We start from the raw sequence: 23625 nt of genomic DNA on the forward strand, positions 1-23625 counted from the left end.
TTAACAATTTGACTAACGGATGTATGAAATTGTCCCAAAATTAACACTTTACGTATGACTCTGGGGACGAAAAAAACTTGATATACTAAATGTTGAAATCCATGAAACATGAGGGTAGTAAACTGAGATTTATCCTTTTATTTTTAATGTGTTTCATGATTTTTAATCTCAATCTTTGCCTATAATATCCTATAAAAATAAATAAATAAAACTTAAATTTTAAAATTTATATAGAATAATAATTAATAAACAATATATACATATTCATTATATCTATGGTATTTTATAGTAAGTTTTTTTTAGTAGTTTAAAAAATTTAAATCATCAAAATAACTTTTTTCTTATTGTGTCAAAACAGGTTACCTGTGTGTCACTCTCGGGTAAACCTATTAAGGACCCGTTATTATCGTGTGACCCGATTAGCTATCGTGTTGATCTGAAACTCGTTATTTTCGTGTCATGTTAACGGGTCGTGTAAGAAATTGTCAAGTCTAATTACGAGAGTTTGTCTGGTCTAATAACGCTATAGATGAATGAAAAATAGGCAACTATGCTGACTACAAGGTTATAAAATTCACTAATTGATCAGACATACAAGATTGGATATTGTTGGTATTTCCTCGTTATTGTTGGGCTTCGGAGTTAAAAAAGGGAGAAGTTTGAATTCCTTGCGAGAAAAAGAGAATAGGGTTCTTTTTGGTCGAAGGAGAATAGGGTTTGACTATATATATATTTTTCCATTGAAAACTAGAGCAAAACTCGTACGCAATATCGAATGCCATCTTCAGTAACAAAAGAAGGTTGTCGCCAGAAGTCCACCTACTCTTCTCATTTGAGGATTTCCCGGAAGCCCTTCCAAAAACGGGCATTAATTTAGGAATAATATTTGGCTATTCAAAGATGAGTAGGAACTCTTACTTAAAATTTTTCTAAATTATTTGTTGTCAACTTATAGAAATTCGTGTTTATAATTAGAACCGTTCATATTATAAATCACCCTATAAAGATCGCCTCTGCAAAAATTCAATTAAAACTAAGGTCGTTTAATCATCAAATTATTTAAAAATAAATGAACGGTATCAGTAAAAGCATTACGAACCGTTTATATATTTACTACAATAGATTAACTAAACGACCTTAGTTTTTAATTTATTTTTTACAGAGATAATCTTTACAATGTGATTCATAGTATGAGCGGTTATGATCATAAGCACAAAGCTCTGTGATTAAAACACTAAGAGTTTTGAGTAGGAGTTCCTACTCATCTTTGAGTAACTAAGTTTTGTTCTTAATTTAGGGGTGATACTTGCATCGATATTATGGGCTGCACCACTTTATCTATATCTTGCCGTAAACGTATTATCGTATAAGTTTGATAATCAATATCCTTTGTTTCCTTGTTCATCATTTAAAGGTCATCTCTAGAAATGTTCATTCGAATAAAAGATCATGAAGTCATTTATATGTATCAAATAAATTTAAATAGAGATTTTACTGATATTTTATAGAGATCATCTTTAATGAAGATTAAGAAAATAAACATTTCTAATTATAAAATTTGTAATGTGAAATTAAGTATTTTCCTTAATTTGGCCGGAATGATCATTTAACACAAATAATATGTGGTTGGATTTCGTCCGGGAGTGGGAATAGAAATACCACCTCTACATCTGCATTTCAGGTCTTAACTAAATACTACATCTTAAAGGAGTGGTACGTGGCCTTGCTGTCCTAGTTGGATAACAACTACAATAACAAACTAATAACAAAGTTTTATCTTACTAAGTGTGATCGGTTGTTTGAAATTGTAGAACATTATTTCGCTCAATTTTGCACCAAGTTTTTCGTTAGCTCCAAGTACTCTGTCTTTTCTTAAGGTCTTTTTCTAAGTCTTACTGGCTTTCCTTTATCTCTTTTTCCCTGAGCGTCTGTTTCATAATCACATTGTCTAACCAGATCATTTATAAATTTTTGTTTCACATGTCTAAACCACTTTAATCGATTTTCATAGCCTCCCTCCTAAATTGATGTGGCCTTCTTCATAAATTAATACTTTTTGATAGATTTTCTTCTCACAAAGTGAAATCTTAATAGGAATTGCCAAGAAACTTTTTATCATAATCAATTGAGTCATTTTATATTAATTTAGAACTCATTTGGATGTATTTTTAAAATGACTGAAAGCGTTTATGGTGAAAATATTTTTTGAACCAATCTTTAGTAAAAATGCAAGTAAATTCTAAAAAAAAACACTTAAAGTGCTTCCTAGAAAAAGCACATAACTAGTGATTCTTGCAAAAAACACTTTAAGTGTTTTTGGAACCAAAAAACATTTTCTCTAAAACCGCTTTCAGTTATTTTAAAAAAAGTACTTAAAGTGCTTTCTAAAAAAAAACACATAACTAGTGATTTTTGCAAAAAGCTTACAAAAAACACTTTTAGTGCTTTTGGAACCAAAAAATATTTTCTCTAAAAACGTAGTTATTTTAAAAATACATCCAAACAAGTTCTTAATTTGACTTGGTTCTGCTTAATATGCAAATAGAAAGCCAAAAATAAAAAAATTAGAAAGACATGAAAAATGGGCCCATAAAAAAAGTCCAGAGAAAAATAAACAACTGTTTCATTTTGGGCCAAATTAAATTTGGGCATCGGTAGGCCCTTTCCAACGCACCGCTTGAGAGGCTGAGAGGGAGTCGCACGCTAATCTCCTTCTTCGTGTGTAAAACCTCAAATGGCCGTTGAAGCTCTCCCAATTAATTTTCCGTGACATTTTTGCAGAAAGATAAATTCGATGGCGGGTTCGGTTATGCTGCAAAGCCTGTGCTGCATAAGCGCACAATCCCCAAATTGTTACAAGAATCAATCCCTAGCTTTCACCCACTCTCAGTTCTTCTCCTCCAATTCATCTTTAAGGCTAAAGAAGCAGTCTTTGCTCTCAGCTATTCGGATTAAGAGGCAGAGGACTCAGAATCATCGCTTTGCTGTTCCTGTTGCATTTGCTTCACAGTCCAACTTCTTGAAAGGTTAGCTGCACTTCACTGCTTTTGTTGTTCTAATTTGTAGTATTGAATGGCATCCTGAACATTTTTATTTGGTGGGTTTGTCTAATTTTTTATGTTTCTGGATTGGGTTTTTTCTGTTTTTGGTTTTTGGTTTCTGGGTTCTGATAAATGATGTTATTGCAGCTGAATAGTAATGGTGAGTAGGAAGTAATGCGCATATGTATGCAGAAAGCATGTTCGTTTTCTGTTAGATAATGGAATTTTGTAGTCTCTAGATTTAGATTTGTGTATCAATTCCAGTGATTTTTGGTTAGGAGAGTGAAAGTGTACCTGACTGGCCCGAAAAACAATTGCGATGATGTCCATCGTGCATGAAACATTGAGGTTATTGTAGAGGCAGTGAAGTTGTGACTAAAATGATAATTTTTGTGAATACTTGAATGTTCTTGCAGGAAGATTAAAGAATATAGACTTCAGTTGAGGGAACGCCTAATACTTGGTGGGTGAAACACTGACTGATTACTGATTTGCAATGTGCAGTAAGTGTGATTTTCTTAGGGAAATTTTGGTTACAGACCTTTGTTCTTTTACGGTTCTAGGTTCATAAGAATAAATCCCCTTATTGTTATTTTTCCGTTTTCGTCAACGGAAAACTCTTATAGAGGATCCACTTCTAATTCCTAGTCCAAGAAGGCATTTCTATGACGACCTTTAAATGCAGGCTAATTTTGAGTCGGGATTTTTAATTGTTAGGATAAGATATTAGGTTTGTGGTTGAGTTTTTGAGTTACATTATCACTTCGAGGACGTTATTTTGTTCTTTAAAACTTAAATTCACATCAAATTAACAATGTTGCTCCCCGTCTGCGTCACATGATTTACTTTTGTTGTTGTCCTGCTCATACAAGAGAGCAAATAGTTACTACCAGTTTTATGTTTACATTTGTGTTAACTATTGGTTAAATTATGTAAATAGCTCTGCAAACGGCGTGGAAGCTTGGGCGAGATGGAGTTGAGGCAGGAACCAATCTCGTGCCGGTAATTCTGCGGAGTCTTACCCTTTCGAAGTTTAATTTGGTATGTTGTCTATTTCTTTCCTCCAGCAAGAACAGTAGATTGCTACCTTAGAGCATCTCCAAAGGAGATGTCAAAAGGTCCACATCATAAATAACAGTAACAAAAAACAGCATTATAATCCTACATGGCATGACATGGAAAGGCAGCAGGAGGGGTTGCTGTCAAATTTGACAGCAGCTTCAAATAATTTTTAATTAACTACTAAATCTTTTTTATTAAATTTTTTGCCCTCTCTTGCTCTACCCATCTTCCTGTTGAAAAGCTCACGAACTGCAATCACAAAGAAAATCTTTGATTTTCCATCTATCACACACTATGTGGACGAATATCGACTAAAAATCATCGCTTTCGAAAACCCCCAAATTGAAAAACCCTAGTCTCCACCAAATGTGAATCTAGCACCTCCACAATGCGCCAATGCCCAATCCAACTCACAGAAGATCACTTACGCCAGAGACGAAGCGGGTGGAAGCAACAACGGCGATGGTGGAGGCGGATTTCATAGAGTGCAAGCAGAGCGTGACCTAGAATCCAATTGGGAACTCAATCTCGCACAAAAACTCGAAGAGTATCCGGGTGGAAGCAACGTTAGCAGTGGAGGTGGATTTCATAGAGTGCAAGCAGAGCGTGACCTAGAATCCAATTGGGAAGTCGATCTCGCACAAAAACTTGAAGAGTTTTTGCTCAAGATTTGCTCTGGTGACATGCCCACTGAAGCAGGAGGCCATGTCGTTGTTATTTTTGCAGAAGGTGTTCCTTTTGCTTCAAACTACTATTTTTCTATTAATTTAATGTTTCTTTAAAATATAAAACAAATCTTCACCAATATATATATATATATATATAAAACAAAAATAAAGAAAAGAAAATAATGTAATAAAATAATAATTTAATTTGATATGTTGGGTGGAGGAAAAAAAAATTTAAATGTCAAAGTGCCACATAAACTATAAAATTTAAAATTTTTTTGTTTAAAATTTGACATCTTCTTTCGAGATGGTCTTACTGTAAAGAAGGCCTTTTTTGGGCATGCCCCCTAGAACTCCAATTTAGTCTCACTTTCCCTTCTGAAACAAAAAAATCGTCACTTTACACCCGGGAACTCAATATTCGCTCCACTTTGGTTGAAATCTGTCCTTTTCGTTAAATATGTTAATGTGGAAGGGCAATTTAGTAATTTTCTCGTAGGTGGTATTAGAGTTCCATTTTCTATGGTGACATGACAATTAAAAAAAAAAGAAAAAAGAAAGAAAACCTATCTCCTCCCCGTGCCCTCCCCACTCCCTCTTCCCTTTATTTATAATAATTACTTTCTGTTACTCTCTCTCTTCGATGGACAACGGCTGACGAGGGAGGGGTTAATACTGGTGTGGGTATGGGCCGTATGGCTTATGATGAGGGAGGTCGGGGAAGAGTGAGAGAGAGATGTGTTAGTTGTGATTTGTGTATTCAGTTCTTTGAGTGAAGCCTCATGGGTTGGTAGTATTCAAGGACATAGTCGGGATGAAAAGGTAGATAATTGGAAATTTGGAACCCACCTGATTTGAAACAATTGCTCTTGCTTTTGAATCTTTTTCATTGAGAATGGGATGCTTGGATTCACCATATTGGGACCAGTTTTTCTTCCATGTAAGCAGATTTCGTCTCTTTTTAACAGAATAGACGGAATCTAACCAAAGTAGAGCGAAAATTGAGTTTCAAGGTGCAAAGTGGTAATATTTTTGTTTGAGGGGGGAAGTGGGATAATGTTCGAGTTCCAAGGGGCATAAGAAAAAATAAGCCTTCAAAGAAATGAGAAGCTATGTAGACAATATATTCATCGTCAATAAGAGAACATTATTCTTGTATGGATAGTCTTCGTTTTTTAAGTACATATATCATATAACTGTATTGAAGTAAGCATTCAATGATAACAGGCTACGATGGGACTTGTATACTTTATATTCATTGCTTTGAATAATGATGGAGGGCCGAGGAGGAGTGGAGGCACCACCTCGACACCAAAGGAGGACGGGATGGATGACAGTCTAGAAGAAGCCAGAAGAATCATGGAGAAGTACAAGTAACAGCCACATCACATGGGTGGAACAAGGGATTTGGTTTAAGCTTTTAGGAAAGGCCTAGCACAGCAAACCTGACTGTGAGGCGTCGCCCCTCTTCGAGAAGTGGTGCGGAAGTTAAATACTTGTATTCTTTGCAGAGCTCATGGAGATCTTATTAAACGCAAAAGAATGGTCTTTCCCACAGAAGTTAAGCATTGATGGATGGTAGGAAACTGTGACGGTGTATAGTTAGTGGCGGCACAAAATCTGCTTGCTTGTTTTTCACAACTTTTAAAAAGATGTTACAATAACATCAGACGACGACGTATAACATTCCTCTTTGCATTACAGATTTTGTGTTCGATTCTTCATTCTCCAGTTTGTATCATGCATTTATAATTCAACCACCATCAAATTGTACACCGCCACCAGCTTCTGCTCCTCCGCTATCTGAGTCTGCATCGGAGTCTCGGTCTGATTTTGAGTCTCTGGGCACTGGGCACTGACTCGCATACACATTGGTTATCTTGTGATGTTAATTAAGAGCTTGATTGCTATTTTTATAGTTAATTAGTATATGAATTTGGACAGTAATCCTACTCTTCCATGCTAATGACGCACCGCAAGCCTTCCCCCTTCAACATTAGGTCAAAAGCTCTGTTGATCTCCGAGAAAGGAAGTCGATGCGTTATAAACTTCTCTACTTCCAGTTTCTGTATCGAAAGTGATCAAGAAAACATTAGTTAAAATCCACAATCGAAGAACCGATCACTCGAGAAAGTATTGGATAAACTTAGGTTACCTTGTTCATGTACATGTCCACGAGAGAGGGAAGGTCGCTCCGAGGCTTGTAGTTGCCGAAAATTGTTCCTTTGAGGGTTCTTTCATCAAGTACTTTCATGGGGTTTGTCTTGAAGATTGCATCCTTGGTTGGCACTCCTACAAGCACCGCTACACCCCACCCCTGTTTCATTACCAATCCAAACATATAGGTTTCTTGAGTTGCAAGTTATCAACCCTTAAATTGTAACTTCTGTTAATATAAAAATTAAGCATACATCATGAACACATTCGAAAGCGGAGATCATCGAATTAATGTTCCCGGTGCACTCTAAGCTTCTGTCAACTCCACCATCCGTCATCTCAGCGATAACCTGTCGATTGTAAAGATATGATATAGGATTGAGTATAGTTGAACTATCTGTGAGGGGGTTTAAGTGTAAATTAAGAACGAGTCTTCACCTCCTGCACTGGCTTGTTATGGTCTTTCGGGTTCACAAACTCGTTTACTCCGAAGTTCTTGGCTAAACCAGGTAAACCAAAGTTTTCAGCAAGAATTGGTTTCTTATGTTTTGCCAATAGTTTTTAAACCATGGTAATTTAACGATGACAATGTGTAAAATTTCAACTATACCTTGCTCAAATCTTTTGGGATTCAGGTCTACCCCAATAATCCTTGATGCCCCAGAAATTCTTGCACCTTCTGCAGCCTGAGAGAGAAACACTCATAATTCTAACTACCAAATGGGAAACAACGCTAAGTATTTGATCGAACTCTCGTTTCCTCCCCCTGCGGTCCTTTTTTTATGTCCTTAGGACTGAATAAATCAAGAGAGAACCAAGGATCGATAAAATTAAAGGGAGGTGTGTAATGGGAGAAAACGGGAATGTAAAAATCATTTTGTTCCCAAAACTTACAGCGAGGCCAACAGCTCCAAGTCCAAAGATAGCAACTGAAGAACCCTTCTTTGGTTTTGCTACTTTCAGAGTGGCACCTAAGCCGGTCGACACACCACAACTGAGGATGCAGACTTTATCCAACGGTGCCTTTGGGTCGATCTTGGCGAGGCAGCCTTCGTGGATAACTGTGTACTCGCTAAACGTGGATGTGCCGAGAAAGTGATTAATCGGAGTCCCATTCTGCGAAAACCTTGCTTTCCCGTCACCAATCATGACTCCTCTATCGCAATTGATTCTCAGCAGCTCACACATGTTGCTTTCCTCAGACTTGCAATGTGGACAATCCCCACATTCCCCAGTGAAAACTGGAAGCACATGATCCCCCGGCTTGAGGTTCTTAACGCCTTCACCAACACTCTCAACGACGCTGTCACGAAAAATAAGCATTTGCATTCATAATTTGGACAAAAACATGGGGAAACATAAGAGAGAAAAAGAATCAAGACTGGAAGGCAATTAGACATAAATACCAACTTAACTTTTGGTAAGATTCACTTAAAAGCAACAACCTACCCAGCTGCTTCGTGTCCGAAAATCCTAGGGAACAATGGTGTCTGGCCCTGAATTCCCGGAAGCAAAACAAATAACAGAAGATTAATAAGTTATAAAAAGTAAAATGAAAAGTTTGAGAGAAATATGCGTAAATAGGACCATTTTAGTAACCTTCCAGTCCAAATTTTTACTGAAAGTTTGTAACCGGATTCTGTTTGCGTATATTTCTCGGTTAATTCATAAAATCATGTATAAATGGTTATATGGATTATGTATTTGCTGACCTTAGCTTCCCAGAAGTAGATATCAGTGTGACAAAGAGAGGTGTATTTGATTTGGACCCTAACTTCATTGGCTTGCGGTGGAGCAACCTCCACCTTCTCTATCACCAAGGGCTTCCCTGCTTCCCAAGCAACAGCCGCTGCAAAAACCACAACAGAAAATCCCATCTTTTAGATGATCACAAATTCGATCAAATCCATACATACGTTCTTCGAAAGTAAGAAACTTTGCGCTGAACCTTTGCTGGTGATCGCACGGCCAGCATGAGCCGAAGTGCTGTAAAGTTCCGGTCTGAGGAACCTAGATTTTTGGTTATTTAGGAGCTTCAAGAAATGGTCATTGTGCACCAATGTTCTAAAACTCTTATGCATTTTGTGCATGGTTTGTAATTCACAGGGTGTTCTACTTAGAAAGAAAAAAGAAGGATGAAAATGCCAATTGGCAAACACAGATGGTGAAATATAATATCAAAGGTCAAGAGCAATTCTTTGCCTATTTTTGGGAGGATGTTGAGAAAAAATGGCCTCCAATAACTACTCCAAGGGACTCTCTGTTAACTTATTCTTAGGAGCGAGAAGATGAGTCTCTCTCTCTCTCTCTCTCTAGAACACTTTGATGAATTAAGGCATCTTGAAAGTGAATCGTATTCCATTTGGACTCGAAGGTTAAGTGTTATATGAAAAAGGTGGAGTGCTGGCAATGTATAGAATATATGAAAAAGGTGGAGTGTTGGTGAAGTATGAAATATATGAAAAAGGTGGGGTGTTGGTGAAGTATGAAATATATGAAAAAGGTGGGGTGTTGGTGATGTATGTCATATAGGCCGAGTCCGACATTCGATTGCTTTGATTTGAATTAACCGGAGGATACCTTATATATATTATTACATTAAAAAAATAGACAATCAAACCAATTAAAAAAACTTGTAATGAATCTATGTACGCTTTTTTCCCTCATCTCCTCCTCATATGATAAGTCAAAAGACGACAGAGATAGATAGAAAGCGGTATACACCCTTTGCATCATGAGTGAAGGGTTCCCCTTGCAGTTATTTCACGTTATCATTTTTCTTTCGAAATTTGTGTTGTTGCTATATTAAACCAAACTTATCTAGCGGAAATTCCAATAAAAAGAGAATTGTATTCAATTCCTTCCAACTACTGTTGTATAACCCAAGTCCAATATGAATTAGTGTTGCATCAACATGCTTTAAAATACCAATGTCAAAGTGTCACAGAGTTTTAGATTACACAATTTCACAGTTACTGTCACAGAACATTAAATATTCAATTCAACTGTCTTAGGATTAGGGCTATAAATTGGCTCGAAACAGTTCGGGCTCGCACCGTGTTCTGCTCATCGAAGCTCGGCTCATGAATGAGCCAAGCCAAGCCTAGTTCGGCTCGATTAATAAACAAACCAAGCTTGAGCATTGGTGGTATGTTTGGCTCGTAAACCTCATGAGCAGCTCAAAAAAAATTTACGACATAACTCGAAGTAGACTTGAATTCGGCTCGGTCGAATATATATATATTCTCAATTCTAATTCAATTTGTTATAAGAATAATAATAGTTATTTTTTTCGTATTTCTTGTATAATACTTAGGAGAAAACGGGGATATGAAAATCATTTTGTTTCCAAAACTTACAGCTGAGGCCAACAGCCCCAAGTCCAAAGACAGCCTACCCAGGCGACCTTGGTTCTCTGGAATGTCAAACGAGCACCGTCCCCAGAGGTCCGTTAGTGAACGCTCGCTATAGACCCTGCTTTGTTTTATCAAAGATCTGTCATCCGTGATGGTTTACACGGGTGACCGGATAGGCGGATATAAGAATTTCCACCAACTTCAGGTCCTGTTTGTCAAATGGCCTGTGATGACCAAACAGGTTGTCGTTGGCTGCGGACAGCAGTAATACATATTTGTTTTCTTATATATGTGATAAGGGTACTTCATTTTCGAAAGGTAAGGATGAATTTATCATTGCAGGAAATGTTGAGACTTGTATACGTGAGTTACTCTCTTACGAAAAAAACGAGTCGATAAGTACTTATTTGAACCCAACTTGACATAACATTCGTAGATTAAACATAGAAGATCGCTTAAGCAGTGTAACACTGCATACTTTGGGCAACACTAAAGTTGTTCCATCGAAGTTGGAAACTTGTTGAAGTTTATTTATGAACTGATAGCTACTCTTCCATGCTAACGATGCACCGCAAGCCTTCTCCCTTTGTCATGTAATCAAAGGCTTTATTGATTTCTGAGAAAGGCACCCGATGCGTTATAAACTTCTCTACTTCCAATTTCTGTTCAGAAAAGTGAAAAGGAAAGGCTTCATTCATTAGAATCTGCAATAAAGGAATTGAATGCTTGATAGAGTGGATGAAATCTTAGACAAAAACTATGTTACCTTGTTCATGTACATTTCCACAACCGAAGGAAGGTCTGTCCGAGGTTTGTAGTTCCCGAAAAAAGTTCCCTTAAGCGTCCTTTCATTAAGCACATTAATGGGCTTAGTCATGAAGACTGCATCCTTGTTCGGTACTCCAACAAGCACAGCCACACCCCAACCCTACAATACCAATTGAAAGGATGTAAGCTGATAACTGTAGCCGCAGGTCAGGGTAGAATGTAGATAGGCAAGCATTAAAAGATGAACTAGCACACACATATTCTACATTGAACGGGAGATTGGTGACTCTGTGAACATGATGAATAAATTACCGATTCAACCTAACTGAAGCAATCAAAATGTAACTGCTGTAACCAGAAAACATACATCATGAACACATTCAAAAGCCGAGATCATGGCATTAATATTGCCGGTGCACTCTATGCTCCTGTCAGCTCCACCATTGGTCATCTCAGCAATAACCTGTTGATTTTGTAGATCAAATTACTAAATTAGAAGGTTGTACACAACTTAACGATCTATGTTGATATATGGAGCAACATCTACTAAGAATAACAAATGAGTTTTCACCTCCTGGACTGGTTTGTCATGGTCCTTTGGATTCACAAACTCATTCACTCCAAATTTCTTGGCTAAAACCAGGGAAAGAAAGTTTTAAGCAAGAATCTGTTTCTATGTTTTTCCAGTAAACTACCTGTTAAACCATGGCAAATGGCAGTGGACAAAAATTATAAATACCTTCCTCAAACCTCTTGGGATTCCTGTCAACCCCAATAATCCGTGATGCCCCAGAAATTCTTGCACCTTCAGCAGCCTAGACAAAGCCTATATCAGTATAAATACGGAAAAAGAAAAAATGCGATATATTAAAGTATTTGAATCAACAGAGTTTGTCCGAGACATACAGCCAGCCCAACAGCCCCAAGTCCAAAGATAGCAACTGAAGATCCCTTTTTCGGTTTTGCTACATTCAGAGTGGCACCCAAACCTGATGTTGGAAAAGAAAATATTCAGCATTTCATCAGCTTTGGATGCATAAATCAAGACCGTAATGTTTTGAGTAGAACACCAAACCTGTCGAGATGCCACAGCTGAGGATGCAAACTATATCCAAAGGAGCCAGGGGATTGATCTTGGCAAGGCAGCCGGAATGAATAACAGTGTATTCACTGAAGGTGGATGTGCCGAGGAAGTGATTAATCGGAGTCCCATTTATAGAAAACCTCGTTTTCCCATCACTTAGCATGACCCCTCTGTCTGTATTTATTCTTAACAGGTCACACATGTTGCTTTCCTCAGACTTGCAATGCGCACAGTCCCCACACTCCCCGGTGAAAACAGGTAGCACATGATCACCAACCTCGAGGCCTTCAACGCTTTCCCCAACACTCTCAACGATTCTGTCAAAACAATAAGCATTCGTAGGTCATAACCTGGACTAAAACCAGAATTGCAATTAGACACCTCTCAAACTGGTATGGGACTCAATATTTGGTGAAAGTTAGAAGTTAAAACATAAGGTTGACTTAATAAACAACGTACCCAGATGCTTCATGGCCGAAAATTCGAGGGAACAAAGGTGTCTGGCCCTGAATCCCAGAAGAAAAATATAATCCAAATAAGTAAATGTAACAATAAACATATAAACCGGACGATAAGCCACATTCCATAGGAGAACAATTACACGCCAATTGTTCAGTTTCGAGTACGACTGCATTTCGTGGTTAAAATTCACACATGTTCCACAAATTTGTTGTCGAAGTTCATATATGCTAAAGAACTAATGATCCTCTAGCTTTTCTAGCACGAACGGCATTTGCAATTAACTTAAAGAAAGAGATGGCAAAATTGGCCGGAAAACTCTACTCGTAGTTTACAAATCTACAAATTTCAAATCGTAATCATATAAAATCATATATGCGTGTGTGTGTGTGTGTGTGTGTGTGTGTGTGTGTGTAGTGTGTATTGCTACTGACCTTGGCTTCCCAGAAGTAGAGATCAGTGTGGCAAAGTGAAGTATATTTGATCTTGATCCTAACTTCCATGGCCTGAGGTGGAGCAACCTCCACCCTCTCCATCACCAACGGCTTCCCTGCCTCCCATGCAACCGCCGCTGCAAAATCCACAACACAAAACTCCCATCATTTACCAGAATCATATAATTCCGATATAACTAAGAAACCCATTTAAAAAAAGATTCAAATTTGCACTGGTACCTGTGCAGGGGATCACAAGGCCGGCTGTAGACGACATGTAGTAAAGATTTGGGGTTAAAGAAGTGAGATTCAGTTGATTTGTTAGAACTCAGAGGATGGTTTTAGCAATGGGATTATCCACTTCCACTGTAAATACGAAGTAAAGTTGTAAGCTTTGTTTTGGTTTCAAGTGGACGTGTCATGCGTCCACGGTACAAGTGACTGTTGAACTCAAAAACCAGAGGAGAAATACCACTTGGCAACCACAGATATTTTTTACCGGTCAAATGGCAACCATAGATCTGGACTAGTAGTAAATATCATGAATAATGTTAGAGAGATTAGTTTAAAGTAATAATTTAATCATTAATAATCACGTTAGATGATTTATAAAATATCATTTAAATATATGATCTTTCTAGTATTATTCTACTGATGAGTGATGAAATTTGTTTAATACTAGCAATAGTGAGAAGTGAAATTAATTCTTCATTTTTAGATTTTATTAATTGGGGACGGTAAGTGCATACGCAAAGTCCCTTCGTCCTCACGGCACGTAAGGGTTTCGAGTCTAGGGTTTGTGGGCAGCGGCTACTACAAATCGGTGTGTGGCAGCGGTCCGTTCTCTTTTCAATGACAGGATGGATCTGTTTCTTCGGCTCTTCAACTCAAGATTGCAGTTGTCGGAGTCTAAGAATCTGGAGGTGGTGATCAGCAACACGACGACGAAGAGGCTTAGGGTTTCAAAATTCTTCTTGGTTGGTAAGGTTCTCTCCCATAAGTATTTGAGGCCAAATATTGTTATGGGGGTAATTAAGGATTTATGGCGTCCTAAGGTAAGTGTGGAGACCACGGCGATCGGTGATAATTGCATCCTCTTTAGCTTTAATTTTGAGGAGGAAGTTTGAGTTGTTCTAAAGGATAGTCTGTGGTTCTTTAGTAAATCCTTGTTGTTATTGGCGGAAGTTAATAAGTTCTAGGTTTCGGTTGACGTTCCACTGTGGGAGCAATGTTTTTAGGTCCGTATTCATGAGGGAGGTTATTAGAGCAATCTTGGGTCGGTGCATGAAGGTCAATTGCAATAATGATTTCTGTTTTGGCAAATACATGCACATTAGGGTTGCCAATGATGTGTTTAAACCTCTCCGATGGGGTGTGCAATTGAGGTTGCCTTCATCGGAGGGCGGGGAGCTTATTAGAGTTCTGGTGCAATACGAGCGTCTCCCGACGCACCGTTTCTTATGTGGGTTGATTGATCATAAGTGTAATCAATGCCATCTCTTTAAAGGTGGAGTGTGGATGATACATGTGTACCATATGGCAAGTAGATGCAGGTAGGTAATCCCACGTTGGGATCGGTGCTTGGAAAGCCTGGGTCTTGAGCAATGATGGAGAATGGAGGATGGAGGCGCCGAGGTTTTCCCCAGGGTTGGGCCACGATGTTGACACTGAAGTGGTTGAGGGGGCTGGGGTTCATTCAGAACAGGCGGTGGTTGATAGGGAGGCGAATATGAGGGTGGGTTCGATTGTCTCAAAATGAGGTGGTGTAGGTGGGCCTGACAATTCCTGACATAACCTGATAACCCGACACGAAATTAATAGGTGTTCGGGTCTACACGATAAGGAATCAGGTCGTTATTGAGTAACCTGATAAGCACCTAAGATAACAGGTTGGTTCGGGTATACACGTGAGTAACACGATACACAATAAGCAAAATATTAATTTTATAATTTTATAACCTTAAAAAAAATACTATAATAATTATATATATTAATTTAACAATTTTATACCCCTAAAAACTATAATAATTATATATATAATTAAATTTTAAAAATTGGTGACCATTGGATTGGCTGAGATTTAATCTCAACCGTCCATTGTGCATTAGGTTGGAGGCTAATGTATTTTTATATGGTATAGTACTAGTGTTTTATTTCTTTTCATAATTATTTTGGTAAACTTCTCATAATTTGAATGGTTTTTAATGTTTGGTTTTTCCATACTTAGTTTATGCCGAAGAGAGTTCTGACGTGGAAAACCTTACTGAAAACATCATCAACATAACTCTTGAAGGCAATAAATCAAGCCAAAGTTCCAATACAATTTTCTCATGATGATCGATGAAAATTGAGGATTTTGTAAAAGAAATAACATGCAAGCTTTGAGTTCCATTGACAAGGTTTAAACTTTTGAGAAAGGCTTCACAACCTTGAAAACAAAAACTCTTTCATTTTGCATATCTTTGCACATTTAATATTTTGTAATAGACTAATAGTGTATGGATGTTTTTTTATTAGGCTCTTATTTTCGAGTGTAGATGTACTGCTTAAACGACAAATGTGTTTTAATGTTTTGAAGTAATATTTATGTGGCAAGATGTGGTATGTGCAAATTTAAGAAAAAAAATATATTTTTCTTAACGGGTCATAATGGGTCGGGTCACTTTACATGTTGGGTAAAGTGACCCAACCTGTTAAGGACCCATTACAATATAGGCTATTACTGGCGAAGCAAAAACCGACAAGAAACCCAATTTCTATCGGAAATTTGGCAAAAATCCGACATAAAACAATGTAATGTCGGATTAGAATAGCGACACTAATGTTAGCGTCACGAAAGGCCTTCAGTGTCGGTTTGTTCGTTTAATCCGCCACTACGCAGTGTCGATTAAAAGCGACACTGACATTAACGTCGGTTTAAAGCGATCTATACTTGAACATTACGTCGGTTTAAAGCGCGTTCATTAGCAATTTAATTATAATATATCCACCCTACTCCACCCTACTGTCGGTTTTAACCGACATTGTGATAAAATTAAATAAATAAAATACACCTAAACCAATGTCAGATAATAATTAAATAAATAAAATATTCATCGGAGTTCATCGGAACTCACTCGCTTTTTGGGAGCTCACTCGCTTCGGAGCATTGGAACTCCAAAGTTAAGCGAGTTCGCGCGAAAGCAATCCTAGGATAGGTGATCCACTGAGAAATTCTTGTGTGAGTTCCAGAAACAAAACCGTGAGGGTGTGGTATGGGCCCAAAACGGACAATATCGTGTTACGGTAGAGTTGGGTCTGGGATGTGGTGGGGGCCCATGTGACAATTTGATATTAGAGTCAATCCGTGGTCGGAAGTGTGCCAACGAGGACGTTGAGCCCCTAAGAGATGGATTGTAACATCCCACATCGCCCATGGGAGTAGATCCTGTAAAGCTTATATGTATATTTTCATCTCTGCCTAGCACGAGACCTTTTGGGAGCTCACTGTTTCGGAGTTCATCGAAACTCCAAAGTTAAGTGAGTTCGCGCGAGAGCAATCCCAGGATGGGTGACCCACTGGGAAGTTCTCGTGTGAGTTCCCAGAAACAAAACTGTGAGGGTGTGGTAGGGGTCCAAAGCGGACAATATCGTGCTACGGTGAAGTCGGGCCGGAATGTGACAGATTTTAAAGGATTTTAATGGACTTTATAATTGGAAGATTTGTATGGATTTATATTATAGATTCTTATGGATTTGTATGAACTTTTTTCATGGATTTCTTAGGATTTTTATTTGACTTCTACAACATAAAATAAATTTATTTCTCAGTACACAATCTAAAACATATATGATATCAAAATACAAATCAATACAATATATTTTTACTTTTCTCATTTGAATTATAGTTTTTTTATGAAATTTTTAACAAACCAAAACATAAATCATTGATGGTTTCAGATGACATCTAGATCAAGCTAATTCCAACTAATCGAACCCAACCCAAGCATACAAAATTAATAAATCTTTGCTCCAGTAGCTAACAACTCCAAGTACAAGATAAAAATACTATTGAATCCTAAAGCTCATCTCTTTGTTGTTGTAGCTTCCAAAACTGAAAAACTCGCAACCCAATTCACCATTTTTCACTTCAGCACCCAAGTTACTCAAAACCCCAACATCCCATACTCCAATCCCTACAACACGTCCATTTTCCCACAGTTTCCGACATTTTCTAGGCTACCAAACAGAGTTAAAACAAACAACTAAACAAATAGCGATAAAAAGGGTAGAGAAGTATAATATACACATAGCAGAATAGGGAATGGATATTTTGTGGGGGCTGAATTTGGGGTGAGATTTTGGATTTGGTGGATATATTTTTAAGAAATAAAGGAACTTTGTATGTCGTCTTCTTATCTTGAGAGATGGTTTGTCTTCTTCTTCTTTTGAGAGATGGTTTGTCTTCTTCTCCAAAGAGAAGAAAAGAAATCCTAGAGGTGGAATGGTGGATGTTAGATTGTTTAAGGTGTTTGGTATTTATATCACCCACTCTCAAATCCATCAAAATCCCTAATTCATTAAAATCCTAGCAAATTTTTGATATTTTCACTATACTTGGATTTTTGTGGACTTTTAAAAAATGAATTTTAACGAAAAGTTTCCGATACTATACATCTTAACGAAAAATCTCATTTTTATACTAAAAAATCAATTCTAATACTATTCATTTTACTCTTTATTTTGTTCTTATCTTTAAAATTCAAAGTTTTCAAGTCATTTTCATTAGTTTTCATTTTTTAAAATCCTAATTGACTACCCATGGATTTGGATGTATTCTTTCAAATCCTAATTTGATTACAACATAATTTCAAAATCTTTTAAAATCTAATTAACTACACTTAGATTTTAAAGTTCATTAAAATACTATCAAGTCCTAGTACTGTATTATCCAAATCCCACAGAGCTGAGAGCTCAATCTCTTTCTCCTTCACCAGACATTCCCAGCTACGCCATGACCTCCACCGTCTGCAACCCCACAACTCCACCGTCCTCTCACCCATCTTTTCTCTTCCCACAAATCACATCATGCAAAACCATCAGAGACCTGCACCAAGTCCACGCCCACTTTATCAAAACCCGTCAAATCCACGACCCCCTCGCCGCCGCAGAAATCCTCCGCTTCTACGCCCTCTCGACCCACCGCAGTATCCAATGCGCCCGTTCCGTTTTCACCCAGATGGAGAAACCCAATAACTTTTCCTGGAACACAATCATCAGAGCTCTCGCAGAGAGCTCTGTTAACGACCACTCGCTCGATGCCCTCTTCTTCTTTTCTCAAATGGTTGCTGATGGTTCTGTGGGACCCAATAAGTTCACCTTCCCTTCAGTGCTGAAAGCCTGTGCAAAAATGGGGAATCTTGAGGTGGGTAAGTGTGTTCATGGCATGGCTGTGAAGTTTGGATTGGAATGTGATGGGTTTGTTGTGAGCAATCTGGTGAGGATGTATGTAATGTGTGAGGTTATGGAGGATGCAAATTTGTTGTTTTCTAGGAGTGTTGGGGATTTTGGTGTTTTGAATGGAAGGAAGCAAGAGGGCAATGTGGTTTTGTGGAATGTGATTGTTGATGGGTACGTTAGAGTTGGGGATTTTAGAGCTGCAAGGGAGCTGTTCGATAAAATGCCTCACAGAAGCGTGGTGTCCTGGAATGCGATGATATCCGGGTACGCGCAAAACGGGTTTTTAAAGGAGGCTGTGGAAATGTTCCGGGATATGCAGATTGGGAATGTGTGTCCAAATTATGTGACTTTGGTTAGTGTCTTGCCGGCGATATCACGGCTTGGTGCACTTGAACTAGGGAAGTGGATACATTTGTATGCCAACAAGAATGGAATCGGGATTGATGATGTGCTTGGTTCTGCTTTGGTGGATATGTACTGTAAGTGTGGGAGCATTGAGAAGGCACTTCTAGTTTTTGAGCAACTGCCTAAAAGGAATGTGATAACTTGGAATGCCATAATTAGCGGACTTGCTATGCACGGTCGTGTTGAGGATGCACTAGATTATTTTTCGAAGATGGAACAAGCTGGTGTGCTGCCTAGTGATGTAACATACATTGGTATCTTGAGTGCTTGTAGCCATGCCGGTTTGGTGGAGAAGGGGAGATCATTCTTCAACCATATGGTTAATGTAGTCGGCTTAGAACCTAGAATCGAGCATTATGGATGTATGGTTGATTTATTAGGTCGTGCAGGATTGTTAGAAGAAGCTGAAGAGCTTATACTGAACATGCCAATTCAGCCAGATGATGTTACATGGAAGGCGCTACTCGGTGCTTGCAAGATGCAAGGGAACATCGATATGGGTAAACGTGTGGCAGAGATTTTAATGGACTTGGCTCCTCGTGATAGTGGATCCTACATTGCTCTCTCGAACATGTATGCCTCTTTGGGAAATTGGGAGGAAGTAGCAAAGGTGAGATTGCGGATGAAAGATATGGACATTAGGAAAGACCCGGGAGGTAGTTCGATTGAGCTTGATGGAGCAATTCAAGAGTTTGTGGTGGAAGACGACTCTCATCCTAGAGCCGGAGAAATCCATTCAATGTTGGAGGAAATTTCCGAAAAACTGAGCTTGGAAGGCCATAGGCCTAACACCACACAAGTGTTGCTCAACATGGATGAAGAAGAAAAACAAAGTGCTTGACGTTGTCACAGCGAAAAGATTGCAACTGCCTTTGGCTTAATCAGTACAGCCGCTCAAACCACGCTTCGAATTGTTAAGAACCTACGCATATGTGAAGATTGTCACTCTTCGATAAAGTTGATCTCGAAAATTTATAAACGCAAGATTGTTGTCAGGGATCGCAAGCGCTTCCACCACTTCGAAAATGGTTTATGCTCTTGCAAGGATTACTGGTAAATGCCTACATTATCAATTCAATTGTATTCAGATTCTTCTCCAAGTTAACCATTGCGTTATGTGATGAATGTACAATATTGTTATGTTTGACATAGTTTAAGAAGTCTACGTGCGTCTGGAACAGGAGCTGCTATTTGCACTTCAAAATAGTTATCATGCACTCATTTTCAACAAAAAAAAAAAATTAAACGGAGGAAGAGGAAGAGTGCGTGATAATTTTCCTGCTGCTTTAACTTTAACACTTTTTGCTTCAAGAGCTAGACATATGAACATGAAAGTAACAAACCCAAAATCTTGAGGCAAGTAGCATCGCATGCAGCCATTGACCGAAAGGGGTTTTTTCATAAGCACTTTGACTTCCAGCCAAAAGCCAAAGTTATTAAACAGAATGATTAAGCAATTCAAATTGGGAGAAACAAGAAAGTGATCATCTGGATTCACTTATGAATAGTCAACATTTAAAATTTAAATTGGAGGAATGCATGATTTATGTACTTTGCGGAGGCTAATTACATTTTGCATCCTTGAGGTTTGGGGGGCTTTTTAAAAAAGCCATGAAGTTTCAATTTTTCTCGTTTTACGCCATGTATTAAAATTGTATTAATTTATATTTTTGGTAGGATTGATTGTTTAATCTTTTATTAAATTGATGACATAATGAGTGTGTAATTCTTATATGAATAAACGTGTAAGATGCATTTGCATCATGTTGACAAAAAAAAAAAAAAAAATTATCAATTTAATGGAGTTTTAAACATTCAAATAGATAGAAGGTGTAAACTAACTTCAGTGCATAATATAAAAAAGGCTTAAATGTCAAAATGGTCCTAGCGTTTTACTATATCGACCAATTTAGTCATTGTGTTTTCAATTTGGCTAAATTGGTCCCTTGTGTTTACATTCATTAACCAAATCAAGACAATCTGTTAAAAGACACTTGAAATTGACATGTCCTAAATCGCATAATATTGAAGTGAATTGAACGAAGTGTCAATTTCTATACAAATACATTGTATTTGTTAGTGGGTTACATAAATTTACGTTTTTGTCCTCTCACGTGCCTGACACATGTCAATTTTAACGGTCTTTTAATGTATTGTCTTGAATTTGGCTAACAGATATAAACACATAGACCAATTTGACCAAATTTAAATCACATTAACTGAGTTGGCCGATAAAATAAAACACAAAGACCATTTTAACATTTAAACCTATAAAAAAAAAAAAATATTAAAACCTCGTGACCAAAATTATAAGTTACTTCAAACTTAAAGAGGAAAACCAAAAGAAGCAATCAGTGTGTCACCACCATGCTTAACAAACAGCTGTCGGTAAACTTGATTAATTATCTTAAAACAAAAAGAGAGATTCGTCCAATTAGAGGAGGGATTGATGATGAAAAACATGCAATTAAGGGAACGATCAATTTCAGATTGACTGGCGTGACGCGGGAGTATGAACAGAAATCAATCCCATGAAATCTTTATTCCCTAGTCATTAATTTGAACATTATTTCTTGAAATTAATTTCCACTTCATGTCTAATAACAACAGCAACATCACTAACAACAAAATTTTATCACAGTAAGTGGAGTTGGTTGCATGATTTCTAGAGCGTCACTAGATGTATGAAATTAACTTCCACTTCATGTCTAATAAAGAATGGGAATATCTTTACTCACCACTCTCAAGTGATCATGATACTCACCACCGTATTTATTATCGTTTTTTAAGTTTAAATTTTGATATTTGTGTAATGAATAATCACAAATTTTAAAATTTAAACTCATTCAATAATAACAAGTAAGGTGGTAAGCAGTACTACTACTTGAGAATGTAAGCAAAAATGCACCCTTTCAGAACATTAACTTTCTAGTTTTATATATAAGTGTATTCCATATATCAAAGATGAACGAAAAAGCCTCAAATGAGAAGGTAAATAAAAAAATAGCTAACATTCCTCATGTATATGATTTTTTATCAAATGAAACCTTCAACCTAGTATATTCAACTATATATTCTAAAAGGCCTATTTGGCTCCGGAGAGAAAAAAAAAAAAAAACCATTTCTCTCTACTTGTAAATCGTAATCTAACTTGCAAAAAAAAAAATCACTCGTTAAATTGGGAAAAATTCTTCAAGGATATCAAATTATGACATGTTTTTTCTATGAGAAATAGTTCTCACACACCATTTTTCTCATTTTACACACACATGTTTATTTTCGTCTTTTAATTTATTTAAGAAAATATAAAAACTTAACGACCATAAATGAATATTGGTTTGCAGAGTCACTTCTCTTTTGTTTTTGACAAGTTCTAACAGCTAAACTAAACTATTCTAATATACGGGAAGTTCAAATTTAGCTCATTTATAGTCTTAACCATTTGACCTGATCTACAAATACGAATGACTCCATACATGTAAAAAATCAATACTAAATTGCGACCCACATGATGGAATGGTGGAACTCACCACATGCGAGCATCACCTTTAACACCCTCTTTATCCAACTCCATGCTTTTATCTTCCACTCATAAACTTTTGCTTTGTGAAATCTGACTCACAACCTGTCAACCACAAGCATGCGGACCCACAGGATGCGGCGTGTGGAACACCATCAAAACCGACACTCAAATACATAGACACGTGTACGTCTCTAGGTTAAGGGCCACAGTAACTTCAGTACACCTGCACCTACCTGTGCCTTGAAAAGCAACCGTTGGTGCAACCCAATGAGTTTAAATTAATAAAAATAAAAAATAAATCCAATTCCAAAGGTGGGCGTGCACCGCGCAGAACAAAAATTAAATATCAAAAAGCAAACCCCAATAATTTATTGAACAGAGTGAGGACCGAGGAGTGTTCTGTTTGTCGTGCTACAATCAGACTGAATGAGTTTCTGGTAAAAGTTAGTTAATTTTGGTCCTTGAACTTTAGTGTCAGTTTCACTTTGGCCTTTCATTTTGTTTATTTTTTATTTACTTATTAACTTCTAAATTGTGTTAAATGAGAACAATATAGTAACATAAGAAATAACGAACTTGATTAAACATGAATGTACAAAGAGATAAAAAGAATGTGGTTATAACTTTAATAAAAATATTTTGACTTGCCTAACGGTAGACAATACTAAGTTTAGTTGGGCTTTTATGAATTTTGTAATCAAAACTTTGGCCGCTACCTAAAGGAAAAATCTAAACGAAAAATCCCTTAGTTGCCAACCATGGTGGTTGGCCTTAGGTTCGGCGACAATCTCTCTTGATCTCTTTCTTCTAATTCTTTTTTTTTTTTGTTTCTTTTGTGTTTCTTTTCTGGTTGTGGTCACTCTTTTCATGTGGCGAAAAGTGTTTTCGTGATTGTAGTTGCTCTCTCACTATGTTGAGAAGAGTGATGGCTATGACTTACGGATCAAATTCGGATCTTTAAGCAGCGGCTATTGTTCAAAGCAAAGGTTGGTTTTTGTTTTTGTTTTGGTTTTTGTGCATGGCAAAGGACTATGAGGAGGAAAGTCGACATTTGTTGTAGTGCTTCTTTGCTAACAATTGCAAGACCATCAGAGGTGGTGCAACATTTTCCTTGTGATGCTATCTGTTACAGTGGTTCTACAACTCGCAATGTTGTTATCTTTTTTGTTGGTTAGATATGACTCTTAGTGGTGGTTGGGGGATTGTAGTGTTTTATGATGAGTTTGTAA

The 23625-nt window shown here is 37.4% G+C and overlaps 4 protein-coding genes across 9 annotated transcripts; 2 read left to right on the top strand and 2 right to left on the bottom strand.

Annotated features, from left to right (window-relative positions):
* Positions 1-2681: 2681 nt before the first annotated feature.
* Positions 2682-6474, top strand: LOC137725718 (uncharacterized). 4 transcript variants are annotated; one of them, XM_088694382.1, is made up of 3 exons: positions 2682-3026; positions 3982-4082; positions 4537-4812. In XM_088694382.1, exons 1-3 carry the CDS (start codon positions 2795-2797, stop codon positions 4585-4587), a joined length of 384 nt encoding a protein of 127 aa, XP_088550508.1. In that variant the 5' UTR covers positions 2682-2794; the 3' UTR covers positions 4588-4812. The 4 variants fall into 4 exon arrangements, with proteins under 4 accessions (XP_088550508.1, XP_088550507.1, XP_088550506.1 ...); XM_088694381.1 differs by lacking the exon at positions 4537-4812 and adding an exon at positions 6051-6474 and having other exon boundaries at positions 2684-3026; XM_088694380.1 differs by lacking the exon at positions 4537-4812 and adding an exon at positions 5999-6474 and having other exon boundaries at positions 2689-3026; positions 3982-4043.
* On the bottom strand, positions 6348-9285 carry LOC137725719 (alcohol dehydrogenase 1). Of its 3 annotated transcripts, none has more exons than XM_088694377.1 (10): positions 8877-9285; positions 8641-8777; positions 8378-8424; positions 7823-8231; positions 7539-7614; positions 7367-7428; positions 7183-7278; positions 6927-7088; positions 6725-6837; positions 6348-6626 (listed from the first exon to the last, which is right to left on the bottom strand). In XM_088694377.1, the coding sequence occupies exons 1-10, from the start codon at positions 9016-9018 to the stop codon at positions 6518-6520; spliced, it is 1353 nt and encodes a 450-aa protein (XP_088550503.1). In that variant the 5' UTR covers positions 9019-9285; the 3' UTR covers positions 6348-6517. The 3 variants fall into 3 exon arrangements, with proteins under 3 accessions (XP_088550503.1, XP_088550504.1, XP_068320588.2); XM_088694378.1 differs by having other exon boundaries at positions 6348-6619; positions 8877-9266; XM_068464487.2 differs by having other exon boundaries at positions 6348-6837; positions 8877-9265.
* Positions 9286-10592: 1307 nt separating this feature from the next.
* Positions 10593-13468, bottom strand: LOC137724541 (alcohol dehydrogenase). Its single transcript, XM_068463303.2, has 10 exons — positions 13270-13468; positions 13030-13166; positions 12596-12642; positions 12128-12453; positions 11959-12041; positions 11792-11867; positions 11624-11685; positions 11420-11515; positions 11051-11212; positions 10593-10946 (listed from the first exon to the last, which is right to left on the bottom strand). The coding sequence occupies exons 1-10, from the start codon at positions 13304-13306 to the stop codon at positions 10830-10832; spliced, it is 1143 nt and encodes a 380-aa protein (XP_068319404.2). The 5' UTR covers positions 13307-13468; the 3' UTR covers positions 10593-10829.
* Positions 13469-17910: 4442 nt separating this feature from the next.
* On the top strand, positions 17911-20045 carry LOC137726795 (pentatricopeptide repeat-containing protein At5g48910). The gene has a single exon (XM_068465755.2). It carries the CDS (start codon positions 18023-18025, stop codon positions 19712-19714), a length of 1692 nt encoding a protein of 563 aa, XP_068321856.2. The 5' UTR covers positions 17911-18022; the 3' UTR covers positions 19715-20045.
* Positions 20046-23625: the final 3580 nt, after the last annotated feature.

Source organism: Pyrus communis, chromosome 5, assembly GCF_041283825.1.
Source record: "Pyrus communis isolate YQ-2024b chromosome 5, ASM4128382v1, whole genome shotgun sequence".
In the NCBI taxonomy this organism is placed as follows: Eukaryota; Viridiplantae; Streptophyta; class Magnoliopsida; order Rosales; family Rosaceae; genus Pyrus; species Pyrus communis.